At 38.5% G+C, this 19,490-nt stretch overlaps 1 protein-coding gene across 1 annotated transcript in view; it reads right to left on the reverse strand.

The window, feature by feature from the left end:
- Positions 1–19,490, reverse strand: part of ctnna1 (catenin (cadherin-associated protein), alpha 1) — a 122,270-nt gene that overhangs the window by 76,405 nt on the left and 26,375 nt on the right. Inside the window, exon 7 of the mRNA XM_082177556.1 lies at positions 13,671–13,874. Within this exon, the coding sequence (XP_082033682.1) occupies positions 13,671–13,874 (204 nt within the window). The remainder of the gene's footprint in view (positions 1–13,670; positions 13,875–19,490) is intronic.

A 19,490-nucleotide genomic window follows, 5' to 3' on the forward strand; every position in this document is an offset into this window, starting at 1 on the left:
GAGAGAGAGAGAGAGAGAGAGAGAGAGAGAGAGAGAGAGAGAGAGAGAGAGAGAGAGAGAGAGAGAGAGAGAGAGAGAGAGAGAGAGAGAGAGAGAGAGAGAGAGAGAAAACTGTTCATTTAACTGTGAAGGTCATTTTTTGGGACTATATGCAGCCATGTCTATATTCAAATTAAAATCCTAAACTATTGTCTAAAATAAATCACTATAACCAGTCATTTTTAAATGTTAAGTACATTTTGGAATCACAATCTCATCATGTACAGTATAAAGAATGAATATTCATTTTGAGACCTTACGTTTGTTCCTAAATTTGTTTATAAGTCTGTTCTTTTGCACAGTCTAGATATTTTCTAGTGAGCACAAAAAATGTGTGTAATACACACTTTCAGTTAAGACAGATTAGTCCACTAATTGTTTAGGCAACCCACCAACTAAACATTTTTGAAAAACAAATCTCAACTTCCCTAGTAACCAACTAAATAGGTGTTCTACTTAATAGCTCTTACCATATTGTGTATTTTAGGACAACTGCAATGTTGTATTGATCAATCAGCACCTAGGACAGGAACTATCTGCTCTATAATTCACAGTACAAAGCCACTGCCGATTTACACGTTTCTGCCAGGCATGGGTCTGGTCTCCCTACAGTAGTACAGAGTTCTACAACTAAAGGATGTATCCTTCAATTGAACAGAAGTCGGAGTAAATTAGGGACATCATGATTCAACTGAGTGAGCATAATCATTTATTGTGTACAAGACCAAGATGGGGACATTTTCCCAATCACTGACAGTAGCTGAAAATAACCATCATTCCAAGCTATCACTCCTAGTTTCAGAAGTCTGTAGAACTCACTCAAGTGTTCTCTGTGCCAAAGTGGAAAAAAAAAGACACTGAGAAAGAGGATAGCGAGTAAAGCGCCCCTTTATTGTATGTTATGATACAAGCTCTGCCAGGCTTTAAGACTTGAGTAGGAACAAAATGTCAGTGGACATTTCATTATGAGAGGAGGGGAAATAAAAAGAGGTTGTCAAGAGTTCACAGTATGGACTGCAGCTCATCAAAACTGCATTAGAAAGATTTTTTTTTCAATAGAGCAGAAAATACCTGAGCACTAATCCAGCAAAAATGTTTGCTATCTGACATTTGCTTCACCACTGCAAAAAGCGAACATTTTATAATAAGGTTTGATTTGTTATCGTTAGTTAAAGGGGTCATATGATTTTTAAAGTTCATTCTTTTTTTTATTAGGTGTAATATAATGAGTTATGCCTGTGTGTGTGTGTGTGTGTGTGTGTGTGTGTGTGTGTGTGTGTGTGTGTGTGTGTGTGTGTGTGTGTGTGTGTGTGTGTGTGTGTGTGTGTGTGTGTGTGTGTGTGTGTGTGTGTGTGAGAGAAGGAAGTAAGAAGAAGAAGTATATATGTGTATTAAATTCCTTCCATACATATATGGTATGGGTGGCCCTTTAATGTGTATTACGCTGTTGTGTATGTACAGCGCGCTGACGTGCATTCCGCCAATGCTGTTTCAGTTTACTCAGTTTCGTTTCTGCCACCAGCTTCTACGAGTGGTAAATGTGCAAGTTAATTTATCCTTATATTTAGCTGTTATATTGTGATATATTAACACTTTCATGTCGCAGCTGTATATCCGATTGTTATGTTCATATCATGATTAATGTGTTTGGAGGCGAGTGATGCCAGTGTAATTCGCGTGCAAATGTTTAGCGCTATTTGCCACGCTGTGGACAATATAAACATGTATAGATGTATACTGAAGTGAATCTTTGTTTACTGTATTCAGATATATTTATTTGTTTATTTCAGACTAAACCACATTTTACCACCTCAGTTATGGCTAATGGCTGTATAATGCTGGACATGTATATTGACACATCCCGAAGAGATAAACAGTTAAACGATCTTCTGTCTCCTGTCACACTTCTTGCCGGAGTTCCGTAGTGGACTAGCCTTTCACCTAACACACAACGTATGTGTGTGTGTGTGTGTGTGTGTGTGTGTGTGTGTTTTCACATTGTAACAGACATTTGAGGAAGTTATATCTGGACTTCGATCTAGGTGTTTTAGGCAGGTCTGGCTCAGTGTTCTCTGCTAGATAGAATATATCCCTCTGTAGGAAACTATGAGCTTTGTAACTTTGCAGATCATATACATGGACAAACAGATACATTACACACTAAAGCAAAATAAAAATAAAAAGCATCACATGACCCCTTTAACTTCATTAGTTAACATGAACTAATAATGAACAATACTTGTGCAGCATTTACTAATCTTTAATTTAAACATTTACTAATACATTAAGTTCAAAAGTGGCATTTAATATTAATAAGGGTGTCACGATTCTCCAAATCCTCGATTCGATTACATTTTCGATTCTAAAGTCACGGTTCGATTCGATTCTCGATTTAAAAAAAAAAAAGCACAAGCTATGCCATTTTTAGACTTTTATGCAATATAATAATATCTGACCTTTGTTCGCAATGTACCACACACTATATTGTCAAATTTAAAACGTTTATTAACAACATAATGTAACAATAACTTATATCTTCAGTCAATTGGAAACTTAAACAATATAACCTATTACCTATTATAGTCCCGGGGCTCCCTGGACTCCTCAGAGTAGTCACAGGCGAATAGCACGGCGTTTTAAATTGGGTTCCCACAGCGTTTGCAACGCAGTACGAGAGAACGTTCTCGTAAGGGAACATACTTGGTTACTTGCGTAACCTCGGTTCCCTTAGAGATAAAGGAATGAGTACTGCGTTGCCTTGCCGTGCTATTTCGCTCATATCAGGTACTTCGCTTCAGTCGATTTAAACCTTAAGTCCTTTGGCGAGTTTTCTCTGAATTTATACACTTCAGCCGCGTCCAAATTGGCGCGCTCGAGGTTGGCAGGGCGCCAAGCGCTCCTACTTGCCATAGGTTCGTGAAGTTGCCGCAGCACAGCCAATCAGCTCACTCAGACGAGCTATGATGCTCTCGCTGTGCAGCTGCAATGCGTTTTAAAATAAAGGCTTCAATATTCTCGAGAAAAGGAGTTTTACCTATTACAGGCAAGCCGAGCTGACGTGACATATGGGGTGTGGCAGCATCAACGATTCCAATTTTTGATTCGATAATCGAGATTGAGCATTAATTTCGATCACTTTCGATTTGACACCCTTAAATATTAATGCACTGTGAAATAACATGAACAAACAATGAACAATTTTATTTGTATAAACATTTACAAAAGAATAATAATGCTAAAAAAAAAAAATCATCTTTAGTTCATGTTAGCTAGTCTGTCAGTTAGGTCTGTAATCTCCCAGTCGATTAGTCGATTATTTGGTCGATACGTTCTGGTTCGACCAAAATTCTGATTGATCGATTTTTTGCCGCGTTCATTTAATTAGTTTTGTCGCGTTCATTTAATTAGTTTTGCCGCGTTCATTTCATCAGGTGGAAAGCACTAATTGCTAATGGGGGTGTTTTCAGAGCACCGCTGTTTCACAGGTAACAGTCTGTCTTCAGAACACCCCCCTTGTTTTCACGTCTTTTGGATTAGCCCAACCCACTGGAGAAGAGAGACAGATTGAAGAAAGTAGGCTACTAGAAGGTTTGCTGAATATTATTACTTGATCTGGTTTGTTTAATTATATATTTTTTTTATTAAAGTGGAAGTGCCTTTTGTGTTTAAGAGTAAAAGCTTTAAGTTAATAGTCTATTCGTGTCTCAGCCGCGAAGCTGAGCTCCTATGTTCAGCCTCGCACAGAGCGGCTGCACAGAGCGGCTGAAATTATAGTGTCTGTCAGTTATTATAATACATATGAAAAAAACAATTGTCTAAATTATGTTACATATTCCTCAAAAGTTCTTGTCATGATATCACTAGTTGACAACATAGTACTATTTTCGGAAATCATAGGCTATGATTTTGCGCAGGTGCACGTGATGCAACGCTGTCAGAGCCGACAGACTCGAGTGTCAGACTCATTTCAGTGCAAAATAATTACGTCAAAAACGATTTAATACTGCAAATAGCCTACTAGTTTATGTTTATTTATAATTCATTTAGGCGGACAACAAGGCGCACAGTGCGCAGCTAATTGATTTAAAGTTGTTGTTTTCCTAACGTCATTTTTAGTCGAAAATTTCAGGACTTTAGTCGACCAATAATTTCTTTGGTTGATTACAGCCCTACTGTCAGTTAACACCTTAAGTTAACAAACCTTATTAGAAAGTGTTAAGGGCAGTTAACACCAAGGACAGTAACTATATTAAAACTTTATAGTTCTAGTTATTGTTAATCATTCTAATTCTATGAAAATAGGGAAGTCCAAAACAAAACTATAACGATAGACAATCTGTATCATTGGAATCACTCTCAGAACAGTTTTTCCTGCTATTAAATGATAAACACTGTAAGCCAATCAGATTCCCCTGACTTTAAAGAGCTTGTGGATTTAAAGTGGCAGAAGACATAAACCGTTTATAATAAACTGAATTTTATTGTCTATTGGTGCTGAAACTAATTTAGTTATCATTATAGTTATTAAAACAGCACTGAATATACTGTGCCACAGCACACAAACACTTAACTATCTTTTGAATAGACAAAGGAGAATGTTTATTTCTAAGCATGATGAAACAGTGGTTAAATATGCAAAAAGGCAAATGACAAGACAAGACCAAGGCAGAGGTCATTTAGCCAAAATGGGTGAAATGGCTCTACAATAACCTACAACAGGTCTGAGCTGTCATTTAAATGCTCTACAACACATCTAAGACTTCAAGGGGCCTTAATAGAAACTGTCAGTCACAGAGTGATGCCACAGCTCTGCAGCAGCTGACAGCAGTGGTCTATGACCCACGAGGATAAGAACGATGAATGAAAATAATGGAATCATCAGTGTTTTGTGCTCTCTGTCACCCAGCATGTAATGGGCAATGAGACAGACTGCAAAGAGTGGGGCATAAATCCTCTAAGTACCACGCCTTCGTCGCTCAAGCTTGCATTTTATTGACTTGTATTTAAATTTTATAAGAGGTCAGACCATCTCCAGACCTGCCCAGGTGCTAAAATCGCACACAGATACAACATGATTTACTGTACTAAGTGTAAGTATTTTGGGGGAGGGAAAAAACACACACACACCACATTCTTTAAAACTATGAATAATAAGGCGTGCGGTTTAAAAGTCTTTGGCTACAGTGATCCGCATTCAGATTACAAAGTCTCTCTCTTTTCCGTCATATTTATAACAGTTAGAGGTGTGCTTTTAACATTTAGAGCCAAACACCATGATCACACACACAAAAAAATTTCATAAGCGACAAACACTGAAAGCCATTTGACTAGAGATTGTTTTGCATGGCTGGATAATAAGGTTTTAAAAGCAATACCCAATGTGACAGGCTTTTGATACCATAACAATACCAAAGATTTGTTTTTTCATTAATCATAGTACGATAATATTCCAGTGAAATTTTAGTTAACTTTTCCCAATTTGTGGTCAGCATCAGGGAATAACTGCTACTAGTGATGAAAAATTTTGTCATTTAATCTGATTTTAGCGTGAAATGTATAAAAACTTTGAAGTAGTGTTGGGCGATATGCTCCATTTTCAGATCGTCAGCCTGTGAGATCGGCGATACATGATGTTATCGTGAGGGGGGTGGGGCTTATTTGATTATTAACTTGCTTATTTACTCATTATTTTGCTTGTTTTATTAGTTTTATATATGAGAATCTTTTTATTTTGCTAGCAAAGGTGGAGTGTTTATTAATAGGCTAAATCAGGTTATTTTCCGCTATAGTGAGGTAAAAAAAGAAAAAATTTACAGACACACATTATCCTCTCACGCTGTTACAGATGCAGCATTTTGACTGTACTTCTGCACGAGATGAAGACACGTTTTAATATTTTTTGGGGTCAAGAAAGAGTCGGAGTTTGCGATATATGTCCTCCTACCAGTGCTCTTTCTGTCTGGATGCACTTCGATAAGCCCAAAGAACGCGGGTTAATGCGTTTTAAATGCCGGGAGAAATCAGAGTAAGGGGCAAAAATCTAGCTGAGACTTAAACTTATGACTTGACTCCAATAAAGGAAAATGGGTTAATGCGTTTACATGACCACATGCATTGTCAGTTTATTCAGCATAATCGGGTTAAGAACGTGCATGTAGACGCGCTCATTCCCTGACAGCGAAAGCAGAAACGGACTGAGCTTTCGGCATCTGTCGCTACATTAGCGCCGCATTCTCTCAGAGACGACAATGGATATAACGGTATTGCAACTATCTTAATTTACTGGCTTAATATTTCTCTTGTGGACCTACTGTATATTAATGACAGTGAAAAAACTTGAAGAATATTTCTTGTTAAACAAGTGTTTGAAACTGCTTTTGATTTTCACAGATGGCAGAGTTGTGCTGTGTTCGTGAACTAAAGACTGTTATTAGGCCTAAATTTTAGTGATATCCCAGCGATATCTCTGACTATCATCGATACACTATACTATCGTCTATCAGCACAACCCTACTTTGAAGAAAAAGAAAGTTTTCATGGTCCACCACTGTCATGCAGACAAGTACCACTGCCTATCCCTAGTGGCTAGTGCTTTAAAGGGTTTGTTCACCTAAAACAAAACCAACCCCCCCCCCCAAAAAAAGTACTCTTTACATACATGTATGGCTTTTGTATTGGACCCCGCTGACTTTCATTGCATGGAGGAAAAAGGCATTTTTCAAAATACTTTCTTCTGCGGAACAAGGAAGATAAGTCATTCAGGTTTGGAACAACATGAGGTTGAGTAAATGACGACCGCATTTTGGGTGAACTATCCCTTTAAGCGAGAGAGTAAAATTGAGTGCAGTAAGCTTCCTCTAAAATAGACAAACTGTCTCAATCTTTATGCAATTAAAATTGCTTGGGCAAAAAAAGTACCTCATCCATCTCTCTGAAAAGACTGGGATGTGATTTTAACAGCTAAATGATCAAGGACCAGGTATGGAGGAAACCATCTGACAGCCCATGTGTGACAGATTTGCGTTTTTATGGAGAGCTGTAAATTTAGCAAAAGCCTCAGGGACAGTAATGTGCTCCCCTGATGCACTGCATGTGGTGTGATTCGCTTTAATTACGCATTCAGATTAGGGTTACAATGAAATGCACAAAATCAATACAGCATTTTTGCAACCAGAGGTAGAAAAACCAAGATGTATTAAAGGAGAACTTGGTAACTTTTTTCACTTAATAAAACTGTCTAGAAATCATTTGGATGGTTAAACAACCTGTTCTGGTGATATTGGTGACTTTCCCCGCTCCCCCCAGCGTTCCCAGGCGGAAAACCAACCTTGCAACTTGCAACACTACCGTCCCGGCAAGTTAGAAATTGGAAGTCTCGTGATAACGAGAACTAGAACGAGAACGAGCGTGAAACACGAATTGCTTTACGGCAATTCGACATAAACACACACGCATGTATGATGTATTACCAGATGACCCACCTCGGTAGACATAGCTCCACACGATACAGTTGGCTTGCTCCGATCAAAACAAACGCACATGAGCAGCGGTAGCGAGGGGGAGGAGGCCGCCGCAAGTGAGTTTTTTACGACTGTGTTGTGAAATATACGCCCCCCCCCACAGCTGTAGGGGGAGCTCGTGGGGAAAACATGCGACAACAAAAGGGAAAATCAGCGAAGAAGTGACTAGAGTTCGCAAGAGTTACAGAGTTCTCCTTTAAAAGTGCTCTGGCTTTTTAAACATGTTTTAAAGAAGCTGCAGGATCTCTAGTCTTGACTCAAATTTAATTAACTTTTGTACATATTTGGGGAGAACCAGAAGCCAACAGGTTAACAAGGACTCATTAAGGCTCGGCTTTAACAAGCAGGTGCCCCTACGCTGAATGTTGTAGAGCAGAAAAGGTTAAATGGTAATGATCTGCGCTTACTGTTCAAATGTTATCACTATTTATGAAAAAGCTAAAATTATTCTGGGGTGGTAAGAAAACAATTATTTCAAAAGCACACTGTTAGGTGAAAGAACAAGAGGGACGATAGAAACAAGGTTCAGTTCAAGATAAGAGGCTTCTAAAAAAAAAAAACAGAGTGTCAATCTTGCTGAATGCCCATGGCAAAGAGGAAAACGTGAGGAAGAGAACAGACGGAGAGAGAGGTGTGGGTGTGTGTGGGTCTCCTATTCCATCTCCCCCTCCATAAGGCCTTGAAGAGTTCGCATCTGTCTTTTCACAGATTCTTCAGATGTTTGCCTTCAAGTTTAAGAATTTAAATGTCAAAAGCTCGACACGTCAAACCTTATTACTGCTAGCTCGCCTTGTGTACAATCATCTCTACAACAAGAGTCTAGGGGGGTCTGAAATGTATTAATAAAATGCAGCAGAAAGGCTCAGAACAGACACAGTATGTGAAGTAGTCGCGAGAGGGTGGAATAATTAAATACGTGCTTGAACCATAGCACTCAAAACCATGAGCTCGTGCTCTGTAAAGTGAAGAGGCTTGTTTGTTTAGCTGTGCACGGCATTGTTAATCATCTGGATAATCAGTCTGGGTTGGACTTTTAAGTTGAAACCTGATTGACTGACATAGTTTGGGTTTACAGCACAGATCGAGGCACTCCGTTTAAGGTTCTGCATAACAATTACACATCTTTTCCCTTACTAACAACAGCCTGATCAATCTCTGTGCTAATCGGCAATTAATTACAATCTATTTTTGAACGGTCTGAAAAACACTTAAGCCAAAAACGGGATGCTGCAGTCCATTATAATTCAGTCTGCCTCTTTAGTTTTCTGCCTACATACACCATTTCAGCTCAAAGATTATGAAACCTGTGAAATTCAGGTCACATAACAGTGATTAAAACATTAGTATTCATCATAAGATCACATCAATTATGAATAGAGGTTTGATTATTTTGAGGCACTGCTCTAAAATTTCATTTTAAATATGTGACTGAGGCAAGAATCATACTGAGGATATTAAACAAACATAAGGTGACAAAAAAAAAACAATTTATGCCAATTTAAGCAACTTTAAAGCATTTGCATTCAAGCGCTAAAGTCAGAAACCTCAATGCATTAAACGCTTAGCTTGGTCAACTCAATGCCTAGAAACTGAGCTGCTGTAAACTGCCATTTTATTAAATTTTTATAAACATTCATAACCAGTGCTGATGCCTGAGGCTATAACTACAGAACTTGGGTTTCAGATTAACCTTTCAAGACCTCGTTTAATTTAAAGAATATTAAAGTCTGCTTTATGCAGCTGATTTGTGGGAGGCTATTGAAATGCACATGTGCAACCAAACCTCATCTAAAAAGTGAAATTTGATGTGTGAAATGAAATGTGCTTCCTGCCTTAAAGGGTTAAGGCCATTGCACACTGAGTACGAAATTCGCATCCGAAATTTTCGCACGTCAATCACGCTTGCACACTGTCTACGAAACTTTCGTCCGTAATAAAAAAAATCGGATCGGGTTCGATTTTCTGCGTTTTTCGCATCCACAGCCAGTATTTTGAGAGGTTTTTTGACAATTCAAAGCCACCGTACAAGCGAACGACAAATTCCAGAATGGCGTCTGACAAGCAGACAAGTGTCTGTCACACGCCGGCCGTGTGTGTGTGTGTGTGTGTGCGTGTGCGTCCGTCCGTCCCTTAGACATACTGCCAGTCTCTGCTCAGGATCGATTGGTTCACGGAAATTGGTGGTCTTCTTTTTAATATGTGGCTCCAGTATCGCTAGCAAAGCATCAAACTGTTCCACTGACATTCTGAGGTAAATTTTGAATCGCTCGGGATAATTTCGCAACTCCTTGATAAGGAGGTGAAACTCTCCTTCCTCTCGGCGCAATCTCAGGATTGGATGGACTCAATATTTCCTCTTTCTTTTTCTCTTTTTAAGAAGAAAGATGGCAACAAAATCATCCTCACTGCTTGACGAATCCATTTAGTATTTTTTGCGTTTTTTTCCGCAAAGGTTTAATAAATACGCATCGGACTCAGTGTGCAAGGTTTCTGTGCGTGCCGAATTTTAAGGCTGACGAACACGAAAAAACGCATCCGAAAATTTCGGACTCAGTGTGCAATGGCCTTTACTTCAACCAAAAATTAAACAATTCTATAATCATTTACTCACCCTCATTACAAACCTCATTTTGAGGTTCTTGCGGAAGCTCAAACCTCCTGCGTAACACACGAGAATGAACCTCAATGGTTCTCGCACGTCAAACGAATATGCTTGAGCTTCCGCTTACCAAAACTGATGTGCGAGTTGATGAATGTTTATATGTGAATAAAAGTCTAAATTAAATCTGTTCATCATATAAAGCGATCATGTCTCTTCAGAAAATTTGGACTAAACCGTTCAATTCATATGGATTAGTTTTACGATCTCTTTATGAACTTTTTGAATTTCAGATTTCATCAAATAGATCTTCATTTGTGTTCCCTTTAATCAGGATAACAATTACAACATTTTGATCTTCAAATCTATTGTGTGAATACAAAATGTTGCTTCAATAAATAAAATTTTAAGCTGAAGTTTTATTTTGCGTTACATTTGAAAAATGTAATGCGGGTGGGGAAAAACATTGCTAAGCTAGCTAGCTGAAAAGATAGAGGTTGAAAGAGCAAAACACTTTCAATTGCATAGTCTCAGCTGCGAATGAAACCCCATATGCTGTCTGGCCAATATGTCCTTCTATCAAAATAAGTAACTTCAAACAAGGCCGTTCCTTTATTGCAGAAAAATCATATGGCTAAAAATTGAATTTAGGACACCAATCTAATCTCTGTATTATTGCAGGCCTTCTGAGTTCATTTAACGACACAGTCAGAGCACAAATTGGATGTGAGACTAGTTATTCATTCTAACAGAGGGGGGAGGAGCTGCACCTGTCTTAAATCGAAATTCCAGCCTATTGCACCCAATACATTCCTCCATTTAGAAGAGTTAGAGAGATTGAGGGAGAAATATCTTTGCTACCTTATAAAGGAAATCCTGAAAGACTATAACAAAAAGATGCAAAGATGTAAACTTTTCCTGCATTAAAAGTCCAGAGATGCAAAATGTTAGCAATATGGCAAAGGACTTCACAGAAAGCTCCTCGAGATTTAAAAGATTGCATCAACATTTAAATCCATCCACAAATATTGCTATAAAAGAAAATAGTTAATGTCTTAAAATAATACCACTACTACTACTAGGGGTGTAACGGTACACAAAACTGACGGTTCGGTACATACCACAGTTTTCGGCACACCATGAAAGTATCGCGATGCATACCGTACTGTTAAACCCCTGACGACTACGACTATCAAAAGTGACAGACTTTTACATTGGTTATGGTTACAAAAGATTTCTATTTCAAATGTTGTTCTTTTGAATTTGTCTGCCTAAAAAGGCAACATCACAGACACACTCTGGATTATACATTTTGTGTTTAGTATTGCATGGTTATCTTTGCAACATGCCAAAACTAAAGTAATTTGCTGCCTATGTAAACAATAGCGCACTGTGTTTTAAGAGAGCTTGTGAAGGGTATTTCCAGGTAAAATGTCAGACAAAGTATCCAGAGGCTCAAGAAGGCTTTGCTCCAGAGGTAGCCGAGAAGGATGGACATATAATCTCCCTCATCGGTTTCACCTGTCTGAACGAGTGAGCAGCCAAAGCCTTGTCATGTCAGCTGCGCTTCAGGGCTGAGGAGCAGTGTTTTGTGTGTTGGGGAAGACATGCTGCAAAGGCCTAGTCAAGTAGAAAACCTGTTTTGAAACATCCTGGACACAGCTTCGATGAATCTGTGGCTAAAATAAACCGGCAGCACCTAGGATCAGCAAAAAAGCGATCACAAAGGAAAGTCTCCTGGACTGTGCTTGTGTATTCAAATGACAGCTCCATATCATTTATCTATGTGGGGACATATGGGATGGCTCGATGTCATTTATCTGTGCAGGGACATAAATTATATACATAAGATGAGGTTGCTTTAACAGGTCCTGTCCAATTATATTAGCATTTCTCATGTAGTCATGGTAACACAGCTAATATGGGATGACATGGCAAGCTTATTACACAGATAGCTGCATATTAGTGATTACTATCACTGCTGGAATCAATCTGGTATGATTTTTCCATTCCAGGCATGAGCACTCTTCATAAGGATCACTTGAAATGGCACTGGAAATCGAATGTGTAATTTGACTTTTATTGAATGCTTGTGCCTTATCCATGCCAAACCCTTTGCTAGATGTTATCAGACAGCCATTTTCAGGCTCTCACGCCGCAGAGTTAAAAATGGACGATAATGACAGAGGCGCTCGCTAACAATCCTGGTCTGGAGTAACACAGAACCAGCAATGAGCCATCTGGAGAGCGTCAGCTCAGGTTGCCGAGAACATTGCCGTGTTTCCAGACAGAGCCGAGGACCTGCTGCTTGCTGACGTTTTGTAAGACTGACATAAATAGTCACTGACACCTGTGAGACATCGCCTCCCCAAACATCATCTTCAGCGGTTTGTGGCACAACACCACTTCGGCTGCCCACACACCGCTATTAACGTGTGACATAAAAATTATGTTCCCGAGTGCTTGGGGCGTAGAGCTTATTTTAACTTTGAAAAGGGCCATCAAGCATGAAAAACTCTTTGCAATACAGATTACGAGCTTTCCTAGATATTTAGAAAGCGATCGATTTGTAGTCATTTTCAACGAAATGCATCAACCACAAAATGTAATTGGCTGGTTGAAAAAAAAAAAGCTACTCCATTTGAAAATTAAGATGGTGAAAGAGGTTGGTTACAAAAAATATCTGCCATAGAGAGAATGTAGTGGGGGGGGGCAGACAAACATTGATGGTACAAGGCAAGACATTCAATGAGTGTAAGAAATCAGAGGAATAAATCAGCCTGAGGTGGATTCTGAGAAATGAGGTAGGCGTAAAGTGGGGAATTGAAGTTACATTTACAAACATGATTGCATTTGTTTGTTTTTCAATTATAGAACACTCCACACCAGCTTGGCCTAAAAGTGGCCAATTTTCTCTCTGTGTGGGGCAAATACAGCCAATTGTGTCAAAGAACTTACAAGTTCTTAATTTACCAACTGGACCACAAGCATATTATATCACCAACCGAGCTGCATGCCGCAGGGGTGTAAAGCGGTTGCTCTCAACCAATATTTCTTTAAACTACTCAGGACTTTCAGCAGGAAAAAAAATGAATCTGTTACTGCAAGATAATAAATGAAGCAAAAAGAAAACAAATTAAATGAAGATTCGAGAAAACAAATAAAACCAATACTGGTGAGCAAACAAAGGGAATTATTTGAAAACAACAGCAGTCAAACAATTCAATGCACAGATCAGTAGCACAGCAGGGGGCTTGTGTACTGAACCCCTCTCTTCAAAAGCCAGACGGCACAGGACAAATTGTGTTGAGACTGAAGGTCTTTATACAACACCGCCAGGCGAACGTGATGTGTGCACTGTCCCTGAAATAAAACTACCCTCTCCTTCCCTGCAGGAGACCGTCTGTCTCTGGTAGCAGGTGGGTACTTGCCATCATCATTTAGGAATGTGGGACTGCAGAAGGGGAAAAGCAGCAAACGAGAAGGGAAAATAGTATTTGACGTGCACCTACATTGCCCATGTACTCGGAGAGCAGATCCTGCAGCGCCTGCCGCACAGAGTTGCATTCAGCCACGATTCGCTCGCGCCGGTCGTCACGCGTGCAGGAGGAATCGGCCATGAGGGCGGCGCCACTTATGATGCTCTCCAGACGCTCCTCGAGAGAAGGCCGGAATCTCTCCTCACTGAAATTCAGTGGGTCCACGATGATCTGCTTCTGCAGGGGGAGAGAAACACAGAAAATAGAGCATTAATACTCAAAAAAGTGCTCAATCTTCCTGTCTTGCTCGCTCTACTTTTAAAGATCACATGCTCTAAAATACTGCCATTCAACATTTCTTTGCAAAATGAGAAGGGGGAAAAAGTGAGATTTATGTTTTCACATACCAAATGTCCAACTTCACAAGAGTTAAACGGGTGCCATTATTGGCTGTGCGGCCTGAACAGGATTTTGGAATCCATCTCCCTGGACGCTGAGGCACAAGCTGTGATATTCATTAACTGGACTGAATCAATAATTCACAAGATCTGAGATGATGGTCTGGGGCTCCTGATGCAATTTCAGGCCAACGGGTTTTGCTCAATCAGAGGCTGCATTAGCTTGCCTGTGCACTTCAGCTGCCTTTTAAATCAACTCTATGTAACAGACGGCATCTTAAAAACCATTTGTACCATCCACTGGGGCCGAAGAGGGAAAAAAAAGTTAAACAAGTGGGGACAAAAATCAAGCTTAACTGCACATTATGTAAGATCACAGACTTGGACCGTGTAAATCTCGAGTCGGGTTTTCAACAGAGAACTGCTTTGGTAAACACTATAGTTAGTAAAAGAGCATCTTTAAGGCTAAACAGCAGAGTAATCGCAATTTAGCCTAGGGCAACAAAATGCAGTTGTGCATATAAATCATTGCAATTTTTCCTTTTTGAGCCAGGATGACATTTTAGATGTCCCTACATACCCTCTGCTGGGTACATTCACTTGGGGACATCACACTCCCCCTCTCAAAGAATAAACTTGTCAACGTCTGGTGCAATTAAAGTGATGACAAGAGTCACTAATGTGCCAGAAAAGCTATAGCTACCTAGGAAGAAAGAAAATGGACAACAGCAGCAGGCGGAATCAGTCTTCAAAAAAACGTGACAATCCCCTTCATCTGATGTCATATACACAGTAAAATATTCAACAATTTAGTTGTAAGAATATGATTTTATTAGCCTCATCTCATTTGACCTCCTTTGCTTGCGTGTCAGGTTGGCATGGCAACAAGCCACTCTGACTCACTGCAAAGTTGCTCCAGCTTCAAATTAAGCAGCAAGAAGTGAAGTGGAAAAAATGTGCATGTGTGCTGTAGTTTCTGCACAGTCACCAGGAAATTAAAGACACACATGATCTGAGGTATCGAGCATTCCCCATCTCATATGTGCGCACACATTCACGCCCACTTTTTTTCTTGCCATTTAAACAGATGGCATCTGGTTGGGAAGAGGACCGCCTCTCCTTTGTGAGGATGTCTAGTCTCCTGAAACAGCTACTACTAAGAATAGAGCAGCTACATCTCCAGCTTGAACAGTTTTAATATACAAAGGTGTCTGCACCATTAACAATCAATGACCAAGTCTCATTGGCGCATCGCAAAAAAATACCATATGTAGTGTTGCAACGGATCACAAACCTCACGGTTCAAATATTATTACAGTTTGAGTCATGGATCAGAATTTTTTTTAATCCGCAAAGTAGCACTGTGCAGTGAGAGAAATGTAACTTTGCTTTCCATTTATAAAGAACATTAAAGTATTAGTTTCAGTACTACAATACCACAGAAAAAATGACTAGCCTAACTAATAGTTTAATAAAGTAAAGGCTGAATCCTGCACACCAATTAATCCATTTTAAGTTTGTGCAGAAATTGTACCTTTCCCCATACAGACGTTTTAAAATGAAGCTTATAGATACCCCAAATTGTGAAAAATGTGATTTGAATACGGTTGGCACTTACTTGCATATCTTCTGGGACTGCCCAGATGTCTCTAACCTTTGGTCTCAAGTGGCAGCTTTTCTTGAAGATATATTAGAGTTCCCAATTCCTAAACGGCTTACTTTATTTTTATTTAATGATGACTCATCACTCATCACATTATTGGTACTAAATTGGCTTCTAAGAAAATTATATTTGCAGGTTTAACTGCTGCAAAAAAGACCATAATTCATTCTTGGTTTTCTTCTGGATCCCCATCAATAAAAGAATGGTATAATTACTTCAGAGATATTGTTCTTATAGAAAGATCACTGGCTGTCATTCATAAAGCACGAAGTTCAACTTTGGATGTTTGGAACAAAGTTATTGTCGCTCTTTTGGAACCACCTGTTTTTCCTCAGGTTTAATGCATAATTTAAATGGGTCTTAACAATGCCACAAATTGCATTGCATTTTATTTATTTTATTAGTATTATTAATATTATTATATTAATTATTAATATATTAATACTAATTTATCTATTAGTATTATTATTTATTTTTCAAGGCTTTGGCAACTGTAAATAGTTTTAATTTTGATGTTTATATACTTGATGTATAATAACATAAAATGTATATATCCTGTGGTAGTGAAATAAAAAGATAATCACAAAAAAATAAAGTAAAGGCTGTTTCGCAATATACGTTGTAAAAGGAGTCATGACATGAGATATCAAGTTTGCCTTGATCTTTTAACAGACTTTTAAAAAGAGGTTTTTATACTATTAAAACATCCTGCTTAAAACATCCTCATTTTAAACAAAGAATTTATTTATTCAAGCTCTAAAAAAGGCTCGTTTGGATAGTTGGATGCAATTACCTGCCTGCAGAGCAAGACATTGACGAATAGATTTACATCATCGCACCATAGTCACTTGGCTGGCACTGGCTTACACTTAATGCGAGTGTTGCATCAAAAGTAAAAAAAAATTTTTACAAAATTTGTAATTGCTGATACCATCTACACTAAATACAGTACAGATGTGCATTCAGTTTCTGACATACCCCACGCACTTGAGTCTGTCGACGAGAGGACAAAAGGGAAGAGTAAAGGAATGTTCACTTTGAGTCATGTTATTTTTTTGGGGGGGCATCATGATCACGTTTAAGGATACATGTTTGTTCGGAGAATGAGACTACAGATTGTTTTGTAAAGGAGGCACAGTTCGCAATGAAACTTTTGTTTACAGATGATCCAGTCAGCTGTATTGGATCTAACAGCAGATACATCGCAAACTGCAAGAAAAGGACAGTTATACTCCTGATAATATTCCTGCGGCCGTCTGTGCCATTAATGTTAATCAAACAACAAAAAACAGAAAATCATTCCGTGCTCTAGACTGAGCAACTTTTGTAGCTTTAACAAGGAGTAATCTATTTACAGAGGAGACTGTGCAGTTTTATTTTAGGTTTGATTATTCAATTTCTGTACCCGAATACAGTTAGACTTACCAAAAAAGAGAGAATTTGAGAATTGTGAGATTTCACATGTATCTAAAATTTTGGTGGCTTATTTATCAGAATACAAATGTTACATGAGTCAAAACAGCTACAAAACTTATTAGAAATGCACTGGTCGACCAGCCATAAATCGGAACTGTTTTTCAGTTTTTCGTTCTATTTTGACCAATCTCTATTCCGAACTAACTGCATTACAATCATTTTCCAAGATGTAAAGTGTGGAAATATTACAAAGTCTGTAAATGGGACGATAACACAGGCCAGAGACGGAACACGCTGAAGACGGAACAGGCACAGCAAGCTCACTGTTTGTGATGCTTGAAATATAGGAAGAAAAATATAACTATGGATGCACATTTCAATGCAATTTTATTTTCTTCTTACCTCCATGTAAGTAGAGCGCTGAAACTACAACAGAACTAGTTTGGGAACCACTGCCCCAATCATCTGTTTTGATTCATTAGTGAGAGTACATCCAACAATTATAAAAACAGTCCGGAAACAAATGTAATTACTGATTCAAGGCAATGACTACACAGGGTAAGCTGATGTTAAATCATTAAAAACTGCTAAAACATGACTATGAGGTTTTATCATCACTGGAAATCATTAAAAGAAAAGGTGGAATGGTAATTATTCAAGTGTGCGCTGATCGATCTGGCGAGATGAGCTCTATACAGAATCCCTAGAAAAGCAGCATTCAAAGTCAAAAGTAAAAACTAGGCCAATCACATAGTACAGCACAATCAATATAATGGAGGTCTGAGGGTACCGATAATTCTAGCAGCCACAGGTACGGATAGAGCTGCAGGCTGTGAGAAATCTCAACGTGCTTTGTGCTGAGTATTGATTGGCTAAGAATAAGAAAAATCAGGACATTTGCTTCACTTACAATTAACCATGTTACATTGTTAGACTTAGGTCAGGACAAATGCATCATTTTGAAATCTCTTAATTCATTTAAAATAGCTCAGATTTATTACCTCTCGCAGATACTCAATCTGATGAACCGTACGCAATGATAAAAATAAAAATAAATCTATGAACTTCATTTTGTTGCCAGCTTTAAATTGTCCTGCAGTCTGGATTCACATGATTAAATTATCACTTCCTAATGCTTTTGAGCTCAAATGGTAAAGGACAAGAGAACAGCAAATGACAACTAGACACGTACATTTTCTGAAGAAAATGTGAGTGGTGCTTGCCGTGCACAACCACTGCCTCGATTCAAAATATGCTAGCATTATGCTAACACAATTAACATGTTCCGAGCATGATGCCAACACATTTGATCTGAATTATTAAATTGACATCTCTCGCGTTTGCTCACGTGCCTGAGATTACCCAACTAATGTTAACATAGTTAAACATATTAGCATCTTGTTAAAAACATGTTAGCAACCACTAATAATGTTAGCATCATGGTAACAAGTTAATCGTGTTAGCATGTGATTAGCAACATGTTAAGTAGGCCTACATCGCACCTGCACACAGATCTATATTTTGAGGTAATCATTCTAACACAGCTTATTTTAGGAGCTTTAAATTATGATTAAAGTGTGCGATTTAAACGAAGACAATGAAAGCGCATCACGCACACACAAAAGTTACTGACTGACAGTTTACTGACTGAAGCTTGTTCTGCACCATCATTTGTGCTTCGCTTTGAGGAAAAAAAACTTGAGAAAAAAAGCAAACTCCATTCATATTGGTCACGTCATGTGTTTCGAGTAGCTCGGTTTCATTTGCGGCAGTTTGCATGTCAGCTTGCTGAAGAAGCGTTGCGTCCTAAAGCTCAACACAGTAGTCTTTATTAAAAATAGCAAGACTAAATGATATTACCAGTGCTGATGACGCTCTCTCTCCCATTGCGGTCCTTGAACTTAAAATCAGCAGATGATAAATAAAATAAAGCCCATTTATGCTGCTTTCGTTGAGTTGAACTTGCATGAATTTGACCAAATTAAAACTAAATTTATGGAAAATTGCTTCCATCATTTTGTTGGAAAACACTTACCAGAATAATTTCTCTTAAGCTTGTGTATATTTTTAGTTAAAGCTGTCAAGTGAAAGCAATCTCTCGTGGTTTCCTTTGTGTTTTATAATGACCGCTAGGAGGTGCTTGAGGTGCATTTTCCTTGATTAGTTTTTCCTGAAAAGATATAAACATTTTTGAAAACAAAAGTAAAAGTGACAACCGTTCGTTGCATTTTACCGTGAAATCAGAGTTCTGTCTCTTTATTAAAATCAACATGATTGATGATTTGTCTCTTATCAACCCGCAATTTTTGGAATGTTATTTTTTATTACTTGACCCGCGGATTATCAGCAGCGTCCGCGGATATAACCGTGATCCGC

Source organism: Leuciscus leuciscus (genome assembly GCF_965113295.1).
Source record: "Leuciscus leuciscus genome assembly, chromosome: 8".
NCBI lineage: Eukaryota > Metazoa > Chordata > Actinopteri > Cypriniformes > Leuciscidae > Leuciscus > Leuciscus leuciscus.